The sequence below is a fragment of the Ruditapes philippinarum genome, unplaced genomic scaffold (assembly GCF_026571515.1).
Source record: "Ruditapes philippinarum isolate M1 unplaced genomic scaffold, ASM2657151v2 ctg6287_1_1_1_1, whole genome shotgun sequence".
Taxonomy (NCBI): Eukaryota; Metazoa; Mollusca; class Bivalvia; order Venerida; family Veneridae; genus Ruditapes; species Ruditapes philippinarum.
Genome location: NW_026858342.1, coordinates 80,412 through 91,941, shown reverse-complemented (window position 1 = coordinate 91,941; position 11,530 = coordinate 80,412). Strand labels below are relative to the sequence as shown.

The following is an 11,530-nucleotide window of genomic DNA, read 5'->3' as shown; positions in this document are numbered from 1 at the left end:
CTAGGTCACCGGAGCTAAAAATAGAAAAACCATGTTAACACTCTAGAGGTCACAATTTTGCCTCAATCATCATCAAACTTGGTCAGGATGTTTGTCTAGGTGATAGCTCGGATGAGTTTGAACATGGGTCATCTCGGATGAAAAAGTAGGTCACCGGAGCTAAAAATAGAAAAAACCTTGTAAACACTCTAGCAGTCACATTTGTGCATCAATCATCATCAAACTTGATCAAGATGCTTGTCTAGGTGAAAGCTTGGATGAGTTCGAACATGGGTTATCTCGGATGAAAAACTAGGTCACAGGAGCTAAAAATAGAAAAACCTTGTTAACACTCTAGTGGTCACAATTTTGACTCAATTGTCATCAAACTTGGTCAGGATGCTTGTCTAGGTACTTGCTTGGATGAGTACAAAATCGCGTGTGAAACTAGGTCACCGGAGCTAAAAATAGAAAAATCTTGTTAACACACTAGTTGCTACTGTTTTGATCCAAGTATCCTGGAAATTGGTCTGAAAGATTGTTTTGAGGATTTCTAGGTCAAGTTTGAATATGTGTCACCTGGGTAAAAAACTAGGTCGTACTGCTCAAATATGGATAATCCTTGTTAACACTGTAGTGGTCACATTTTTGACTCACTTGTCATGAGACTTGGCCAGAATGCTTGTCTAGGTAATTGTTTGGATGATTTTGATAAGTCAGGTGAGCGATCTAGGGCCATCATGGCCCTCTTGTTTAAATTAAAGCTACAAACAAAACAAAAAGAATGATAATTAAAGCAGCATCGTTTAGTAATGCTAAAACATAGGATTCCCGTTAGTTGACCACATAATTATCCATATATAGAATTCTCACTTTTAGATTTGCTTAAATGATAAGTGAATAATGTGGCTTATGGAAATGTCATCATGTTTACTAGTTTTGTTTGTGGATATTTTATTTACTGGTAAGTTATTTACCTTCATGATAATTTGTACTGTAAGAATATAAATGTGTGAATTTCATATTTTTATAAAAAAAAAATCTGCCTTAACATATTTATGGTTCTTAACATTGTAAATGTCGATATATATACGAGCGTATATAAACTAAAATTATGTAAATAGAAAAACATAGTTTTTACAGAATGTTCTGTTGGCTGCACTATTCATTGTGAAAACTGTATCACCTTCAATGAGTGTTCCTTATGTAAACCAAAGAAATGGGATTTACTTGTAAGATGTACCTACAAATGTGATAGTAATTGTCTCAAAAGTAAATGCAAAGATGATACCGGATACTGTTATAAATATTATCCTGGGCTCTATGGTCTTTGTATGTTTTGTGCCGATGAATTTTGCGATTAACGTGCATGCTTAAGTGGTTGTAGAGATGAATTATGAGTTTACATCACGTGTTAAAAACGTTTGTAAAATATGTCCTTCCAATTTTAAACATTGTAAAGATGGGAAAACGTGTAACTATAGCTACAATTATAAAGATATTGTCCCCTGTGAGTCATGTAAGCATGAACTGCAATGTTCGGGATGTGTTATGGGACGTTGGTACAAATTCTAACACAATCGGAGATATCTCTTTAATATATAAACAAATAAGCGTGATATATTTTACAATAAACCCCTTGCCATTCTTATTTCCTCCCTCCGTATTTTTAAAATGACACATTGACGGCGCCATCTTGTTTGAGAAATCTGATAAAAAGCAACCTTTTGGTGAATTTTGTTCTGAAAACAAAAATCTAGAATGATAGAAAATGGGGTAATTAAGAAAATAAATTCGAACACCAAAATCTTTAATTCAGTCTTTTACTCTGTACATTAGTTTGAAGTGTTGTTTACTTGACGTCACAATGTACCGCCAAACAGTGCAAACAAGAACGCTATTTCAATGTCGCAAACCAGTTCAATTTCACATTTATTTCACTATAAATACTCTGTATTTCGCTTGAAAAATATAAAGTGAAATGAAATAAACACACACAAATTTCATCAACGTTTTCAAAATGCATTATCCTGAAAACTGTAGACTTAACGACAATTTTCCAACCGACTGGAACAGCCTTTAAAGAACGTTTCTATTGGAAACTCTGAGGCGAAAATAAATTTGACCAGCAAACAATATAGTCCAACTATATTTTTTTGACGTGTTAGAATGGAAATAGATATTAATTCTTCGTACATTATTGTACAATAATGCAATTTTTGTTCGTTCAAATGCTTTGTAATCAATAATATAGGCATATCGGTGTACGTAATTATATTCCTACACATTTGAACTCAAACCGTGCATTATTCTACAACAATTCACTCAGAATTGATATCTATTTCCTTAATAAATTTTTAGTCTACACAAGTTGTCTAGAGAGACAAAACTTTAATCGCAACATGTGTGGAATATTTCATGGGGAATATCATGATGGCTGGCTTGTTGAAAATGCTCCGACAAATGTAAAGACAGATACTTAAAAAAAATTAATGCCAATTTTTGTCGGCATGTTAGAGTAATTTTTACACAATCGATTGCAGTTTAGTTTGCAGTCAGTCACATGAAGCAGATGTTGGTAAAAACATTTGATTTGAAAACATACATAAGTTAAATTGTAATACATATTAAGACAATATTTCAATTGTTCTTCTGTGTTTTATCTCATTCGATTCTGAAGTAATTTATCAGATTGATATGGAAAGCTTTTGGTCCGAACAGATACGTGCTTGCATTTTAAGCACACACATTGTTACGTAACTGTGTATAATTCTCACTATTTGTTGGTGAAGATGTTTTTTCAATGAAAGTTATAAATGAATGATTTTTGACAGGTCTTTGTCCAATTTTAATACGGCTTATGTTGTGTTACTAAAACATGTTCGTTTACCATCACGACGTTATTCGTTATTCTATAATGTATATTGACCTTCTGCAATATTACGACAGGGACATCAAGAACACCAGCAATAACTGCTACACAACAAAATCTATCCGTAAGACATGGAGATCGAGTGAACCATTTTACCATTGGTTATTTCTATGTAACTGGATCTGTTGCTGCCATAGTTCTTATTGCTGTTTTGATGTCTGTTATAAGATGGAGGTAATACAATATAACATATGCGCCCGTAATGTATAACAAATTATTGTTGATAATGTTGTATTGAATGTAATGTTCTTTATTTTAATTCTTTTAAACGTTTTAACGGTTTATTTTGTTTGAAAACAGTCAATGTGACAACTATGTATTACTTTAAAAATTATGATTATTTTACAGGTACTTTAAACTTAAAAATCCCCAAGATAGCATAAGTAATAGTGAGATCCCTACCTATTATAACAAGGGAACTGGTTTTGAATGTGGAGTCAGACAATGCTGCTAACAACTACGAGAGTTTAAGCAACAACAGGGTCACAGATAATGTGTACAATGGTAACTGTTATGTTTTCGGTATGGTATTACTTGCAATAGTCACAAAATCATAAATAATTACCATATTTGTAATATTTTAATTGCCTTCTGCAAAACTTTATTAATCATATGCATGCAAAACTCAAACTAGTTACAAATACACTAATTTTATTTCCAGATCTAAACACAGCACTGACATAGATAACAGAGGAATGGATTGCAATTATAAACTATTGAAAGCAACGAATTCCTAGACTTTATTATTTGTTTTTCAAGACACGGTTTATAAAATTATAAAACAATGTCTATGTCTGTAATGATAATAAAACATTTTCCATTTGGTTTTAAACTGGATATGAAAAACTATATAAAGATTCAGATCATATTTGGTAACTACTTGTTGAACATATATACATGTAATTACTATATCTTTGGATTTTATACCTATATTTCATTTTAAATATATAAAATTCAATACGTTCACTTGGAAAAGTTCTGAACAAAGTGAATATGAATTTTTGAAAAATAAATATGTTAACTACATGTATGATGCTCATATTGGAAAATTTATCTGTATTAGTATAATTATTAACCTACAGAATCCTTTCTGCAGAAACACTAGCTACAACAACAGCACAGTAACTCTGTTTTTACGAAACAATAATTCGTAATTACAAAATATTAATTCGTTTTTACGAAATATTAATTCGTTTTTACGAAATATTATTTCGTAATTACGAAATATTATTATGTAATTACGAAATATTTATTCGTTATTACGAAATATTAATTCGTAATTACGAAATATTTATTCGTAATTACGAAATATTTATTCGTTTTTACGAAATATTCATTCGCAATTACGAAATATTAATTCGTAAAAACGAAATGTTATTTCGTAATTACGAAATATTAATTATTTTATTATTTATACGAAAGCAACGGCTGAATTCAGCAATTATACAAGAAAATGGTGAATTTTGAATTTAGAAATTAATAATCCGATCTATCCTGAAATATTTTGTCAACTAGGCTCTTCAGTTTTTGCGTGCACTTACACGTGATATAAATATATTTTTTACTTTACCGCGTTATGTAGTATAGCGGTAAAGTTATGTCTGCACGTTACGATTGAATAAGTCACATGACCAATGTTTGATTGCTTTGTTACAAACTGACCAATCGAAATGAATGGTATGATAACATTGGGATAGGTAGAATTACATGTATCAGTTTCTAGCGTGCACCACTGCTAATAAACACTTTAAAATTTCAAGTTCATAAATTTAAAAATAAATAAATAAATAGTGGTTATTAAAGGTAAACTTTGATGAAATGTTGTTATAAGGATATGTTTTAGTTGAAAGGTTATTAGACCATTCATGTTATATTATTTAATATTTCGTGCGAAGTCCACACACGCCGCTGAGGAAGGCACTGAACTTGTTAAACTGGACACAGGTTTTATCAGAGTAACATTCTCTGTTTGTTTTCCTGGACGTCGTGTTTCCCGATGACGCGGATGTTTATTATTGAGAGATCTTTTAACATACTGTAAATGTCACTGCATTATAATATGTATACATATAATGTCACAAAAATTGATACAATTGTATGTTTTTGGTGTAATAAACGGTCTCTCGTAGCTTTTGTGCAGCGCTACCAGGCGAAATATATGTTTGTGTTAAAGGGGAGACATATACATGTATATATATATATATATACAAGTTTCCCTAATGAACTTAGTTTCACGTCTACATCATGAACAACTGACCAGAACCTCTGTGTTCATTTGAAACCATATTCAGAAACAAAATCAAAACTGGTACAAGTGATTTGTCCTTTGTGACTATATATATTTCCTGTTATATTAATCTTAGTTTTAAACACTGTGTAAACCTTTAATTTTCACCTTGAATAACAAGCAAACAAGCGAATATCGGCCGTTAAACCAAACAAATGCCAATTCATTTCCATACACATGTATTTATATTTCAGCTGGCAGTTATAATTTGTTTACATTATAGTACACATGTATAATTGGCATGAAATTAAAGATGGAATTTAATTTACAAAAACAAAATCTTAAAGTGAGGTAATTTTAACGAGCCAACGTATTTAGCCATTGAAAAACGCTCTAAAATAGCGGAGATAGACTAATAAATTCACGACTGCATGACGTCGCAATTTAAACATATTGGTTTAAACGTATTTATTTTAGCTCGACTGCAAAACAAGTTCTCACAACTTATATCAATTAATGTTGACAATTTAGAATATTTAACTACATAAGTTTACGTTTCCAGCGCCATTACTTCACGATTTTAACATTACAAAAACGTGATAGCAACTGTATTAATTTATTTTCAAGATTTGAGCCCTACGCCCCGAGTCTTACGATCTGGCGTTTTCAGATACATGATTGTTCAATTTCAACTTTACAATACAACTTCATAAATTTACTAAATCAAATTACTGAATTTGATTTTCTTGAATTCACTTTTTCATCTTTACGAGAACTTGAATTTAATTTGTTAAGTTGAAGAATGTGAATTTGTGTATAATTGGATTTTAAATCATTCAATTATGAAGTTGAAATGTGATAACGTGAATTCGAACATTGGAAATCGCGAATAAGGTTGACATCGTAGATTCATGAAGTTGAAATTTTGGAAACTCGAAAACATGGTGAAGTTGAATATTAAAAGCGTGGATTCTTTTAGCTTAAATATTAACTGCATGTTTAATTTGTGAATATATATGGGAAGTTTCGATGTCTTCACTGGGCTTTCGTAAATATGTTATACGTTTAAAGTACTGTTGTAATATGTTTAATGCTTGAATACATTTCAAATCACCAAACACTAAATTATTATTTATTTTCACAGGTATAATTTAAGTTATTTTTTCTTATTCTTGCAAGGAAAAAACAGTTTTTGAGTTATAAGCGATTTTTTTCTTTTTTCGACCATATCAATCCGAATATTTTCGCGTCTTAAAATAACATTTAGAATCGCTATAAAAGGAGTCATTGATGCATACCGTATCTATTCAAACTACAACTTTAAACGAGGAAGTTTTAATCAGATTTATTTTGTAGTGAATAATCGGGTAGTTATATACATCTATTATATATTTTGTTCGTTTTAGGGATTTTAAGTGATATTTCTTAACTTCTTATGCGCTTTTCTAAACAGGAATGACGGATAACAGTATTGTTATATTTGTTTCAGTAAAATTATGCAAGACTCTTTGCTACCTTAATACACTGTAACTTAATTTTATAATACATTCGACATGTTTATTAAATTTTTCTTTTATAGTGCATCTTAAACTTCTAATACATGTGACACATCATTAGTACTGAGCTTGGAGATACGTATAACCACAGAAATGAAGGTTTATAAAACTAGCATCGTTTAGTCATGGTTAAAGCGTAACATATATGAGCGAAACGCCTATGCGTTGATCACATTATTATCGGTATATATATATTATTCTCGTTCATAGATTGGTCTTCATATTTGAATACGGAATAATGTTGTCTCAGGAAACGTCAGCATTCATACTAATATTGCTCGTTGATATGGTATTTACTCGTAAGTGTTTATACTTCATGACTATTTGTACTTAAAGAATACTAATGTGTCAATTTTAGGTACACCATGTTTTTTTTTTAATTTTAACCTTAATGTTTCTAAAAAAATGACATTATATTTTATCCTTTTAAATTTTATTTGATTTTCTTGTGGTCACATTTAAATGTTTTATATATACGTAATATGTATGAAATCTGACTTAGCATATTTATTTTCCTTTACTTTATATATTCCGAAATATAAATGAATATATATAAGTACAAATTTATAAATATGATAAAATACCTATTTACAGAATGTTCTGTTGGCTGCAAATTATGTTCTGGTTCAAATTGCACAAGTTGTGAATCATCTTACTTTTTAACAAATGGCTTCTGTTCACCATGTGCCGAAGATTGTGAAAACTGTAACAGCTGGGACGACTGTACTTTATGTAAGCCAAATAAATATGGTTTACACGCAAAATGTACTTTCAACTGTGGTGGTTATTGTCTAAATAGTGAATGCGATGATAATACTGGATATTGTACTCAATGTAAACCTGGTTTCTATGGACTTCAATGTCAGCTGAACTGTAGTTTATGTGCCAATGAACGTTGTGACTTACGTAAATGTTCGAGTGGTTGTAGAGCTGGATATTATGAATATAAAACTGGTGTCGATACAATATGTCAAAGTTGTCCTTCAAATTGTAAACATTGTACGGATGGTAAAACATGTTATATTTGCAATAATGGTTTTCACCTCTATAAGTTAAATGACAACGTTCACTGTGTGTCATGCTTGCAAGAAACGCAGTGTCCGGATTGTATGATTCAAGGTTGTAACCAGTATCAAATACACAATGATTCGTTAGTCTGCGCTGATTGCCCAAAAGGACAAATATTTAATGGTAAAACATGCGTATCACAAACATCATTGTGCCCAGAAAAATGTTCTACGTATTGTGATAGTAATGGAATATGTCAAGGAGAATGTAAAGAGGGCTGGACTGGTGAGAAATGTTCCGAAATATGTGAAAGCAAATGTTTAAAGTGCTCAAAAGATAACGGAAATAGTTGTCTAACGTGTGTTGGTAATTTTTACTCAACCGATTGCAGTATAGCCTGTAGCCCGTCATGTAAAGTAATAAGTGGTAAACATACATGTGGACATGCAGACGGATATTGTCTAAACGGATGTAACCAAACATTTTGGGGCGATACTTGTGAGCAACCTTGTCCTGGTGGATGTAAAGATCTTAAATGTGATAGAAACAACGGTGCATGTACAGAAGGGTGTAAGGATGGACTGACCGGAGATAAATGTACTCAAACTATCACAATCGGTAAACAATCTGCATACGATGACTATCATCAATTAATTTCAAAATAATTAATTTATAAGTAACTCACATTGTTTAAATCAAATTCATAAATATTGCATATATATAATTATTCGCCCTTATTATGGTGGCGTAAAAGGGATATTGAAATTACTATATTTGCCTTCTTTGCACGTGTTAGTAATATTATGAACGTTGGTAAATATTACGTGCACACGAAGTAGTTAATACTTTTGATGGTTTTTACTCGTGTAAAGTAACAATATGCATATGATATAACACGCACTAATGACTACTAACTTATTCTCACTCAAACATAGATATATAGTAATTATGTTTCGCCATTTACTTGCATTATGGTAGCATATAAGAGATATTGATCAGTGATCATTCTAGTCATTTTAGTTGGCCAGCTCAGGAATCGAACCCTCAATGTTGAGATAACGTTGTAACCGATTAATCTGCGCGAGCTGACTTGATATAGACGAATGTTTGTGCAGTTTACAATCATTAGACTATAGTTAGGGTTATGTCTATTACACGTCAATGTAATATCTACAGAAACATCAGTGACAACAACAACAACAACAACATCAGCCGAACCTGAAACACAACAACAATCATGTGCACGGTGTGAAGATAAAGTTAATAATTTTGCCATTATATATTTCTCTGGATTCGGATCTTGTGTTGCCATAGAAGTATTTGCTCTATTGTTATACCTTATAAGACGAAGGTGAATGTTTATTTACAAATTTTATACTATACAACATGCTTGTCTTGAAGGCATGTTTACTGATGAATTTAATGAAAACAATAATAATAATAATAATAATAATAATAATAATAATAATAATAATAATAATAATAATAATAATTATAATGATAATAAAAATAATAATAAGCATAATGTAAATGATGTTCTTAATGATTAAATTGATACGTTTGTACTTTGAAGTTAATTGTGTCGGTTGATCACTGGTTTGCTTTTTACGTATTACTTTAAAATCGACTTATATAATAATGTATAATTGAATTATAAATTCTGTTATTTAATACAGGTATCTTGCAAGTAAAACGCCCACAGACAACAAACCAAACGCTGAGATTCCAACATATTATAACACTAGAACTGATTTCGGCGCTGTAAATGCTGAGTCAGCTGAAGTGACTAATAATTACGAGAGTTTGAGTAATAACAGGACCTCGGATAATGTATACAATGGTAATTGCAATGTGTTTACTTGATTTATCTTGAATTATGATAATTTTAAGTATTTTATGTCATTATTGTTGTTCATAATAATTATTTATTTATAATGATTATTTTTTTAATTAATTAATTATTTAATGGTATATTATGTTATGTATTTATTTATTTAATGAATTATGTATTCATTTATTTATCTATTTGTTTATTTAATTTTTGTTTATTTATTTATTTATTTATATCATATGTCTATTTAATTACTAGTAGTATTTGTTTATTTTCAGATCTCGGATTGACATTGTCATAGACGTAAGAGAAATGAGTTTTAATGATTAACTTGTGAAAACAACAGAATCAATTGTTACAGATAGACTGAATTTGTAGTTTCTGGGGTCATTGATGCATATTTTTACTACCCTAAAGGCTTTTACATGTATAATCACTTCGAAAACGGCTTATATTCACTATAAGCTAGTTGTATTAGGGGATGAAACTCTATTTCCTTCTAGCAATGTTTTAACATGTAAAATACGATTAATGTGCTTTTCAAAATTATTGTACCTTGTTATTCTTAATATAAAACGTTTTTTCTCGAATATTTTAATCCTGTATTTACAATATGAAATTTATACTTATATCTAATAACAGCACAGTTTACATTTTTTTTTATAATGTGTGCATATAACATGTATAACATTGCTCTTCAAAACTATATAATTTAATATACTAAAATTGTTTGTTGATAAAGTATTTGATCGTAAATACTTTTGTATGATAGTTCCCAATCAATTTATTCTGTTTACCTACAAATTAGACTGATAAAATTTGGACAGGTCTTATGCATTGAATGCTGCTAATCTTGATCACATGTTCGACATGTTTTAGTAATGATAATCTTACTTTTTATCAAATTTGTGTTTGTTCATTGTCTTATTTGGATTGTAAACATTGCTTCAATAACTGTATTTCATGTAAACAGAATGATATGGTATTCATGCAAGTTAAACTTTTACCTGTGATGATAATTGTCTAAATAAATATATAGAGGATCCTGTATATTGTTACCAACAAAAGCCTGTTTTCTATATGCTTATATTTACGTACATGCTTGCAAGTTGTAGATTTGGGTATTATCAGTATTAAAACGGTTAAAATCGGTATGTAAAATTTGTTCGTCAAAATTGCAATCATTGTTCGGATGTCAGAACATGCTAATTATGCAACGATAGTTTTCATAGTTTGATGGCAATGAAAACTGATTCCCTGAAGAAAAACGGCAAAAAGCCTATATATTTATGGAACTGAAAGTGCAAGTTACCGTCCCTGCGCCTGTAGAAAACAAAGACTCAAATGCTCAAGAGAAAATAAAAATATTTGTCTACATTGCAATGGTGACATTATTTTAGCAGAATGTAGTTAAGTTAGCCATCCATTATGTACAGAAAGGGACAATAAAAGAATATGTGGACATGCATATGGATAGTCTTAAAATGGGTGAATGCAAAGCTTCTGGGCGAAACCTAAAATAAGTTAGATATGTTAACGGAAACATGAATACATATACTGAAGGATGCAAAGATGGATATCTGGCAGATATATATTTTCAATATAATATAGGGGTTCGAGTATGTATATACCGGTTTCTATAAACACGTATATATTGGATATAATAATTATTGTAAAACAAACTTTTTCTTACGTAAAATATTGATTCAAAATGTTCATAGATTAATATAATTATAGGACCTGATAAGCATTATGAATAAATACTAGAAAGCGAGCATTGGTCTGTCAATAGAAAGACAACGCAACACAGTACATATCGATTAAACCCTAATTTGAAAAGACTATTCTGAACTTCTAAAAGTAATCTATAAAAAAATAATCGTGAACATTCTGTTAATAATGATCTCTAGTTCGTACATGTACCTTTACGTGATATAAACTATTTATTTATATTTATTATCACATCTATATCGTGCATAACTGACCTCTGTATCCTT

General features: G+C 30.3%; 1 protein-coding gene across 1 annotated transcript; it reads left to right on the top strand.

The window, feature by feature from the left end:
• Nucleotides 1–6,368: 6,368 nt before the first annotated feature.
• Nucleotides 6,369–10,656, top strand: LOC132752910 (multiple epidermal growth factor-like domains protein 10). Its single transcript, XM_060743318.1, has 5 exons — nucleotides 6,369–6,993; nucleotides 7,289–8,320; nucleotides 8,879–9,053; nucleotides 9,379–9,542; nucleotides 9,812–10,656. The coding sequence occupies exons 1-5, from the start codon at nucleotides 6,933–6,935 to the stop codon at nucleotides 9,832–9,834; spliced, it is 1,455 nt and encodes a 484-aa protein (XP_060599301.1). The 5' UTR covers nucleotides 6,369–6,932; the 3' UTR covers nucleotides 9,835–10,656.
• The last annotated feature ends 874 nt before the right edge of the window (nucleotides 10,657–11,530 follow it).

What these genes read in the sequence shown, in the direction of transcription:
- LOC132752910 (XM_060743318.1), top strand. Translation starts at nt 6,933, where the DNA reads ATGTTGTCTCAGGAAACGTCAGCATTCATACTAATATTGCTCGTTGAT. An exon ending in TACTCAAACTATCACAATCG is followed by an intron (nt 8,321 to 8,878) that starts GTAAACAATCTG and finishes TAATATCTACAG; the next exon opens with AAACATCAGTGACAACAACA. An exon ending in CTCGGATAATGTATACAATG is followed by an intron (nt 9,543 to 9,811) that starts GTAATTGCAATG and finishes GTTTATTTTCAG; the next exon opens with ATCTCGGATTGACATTGTCA.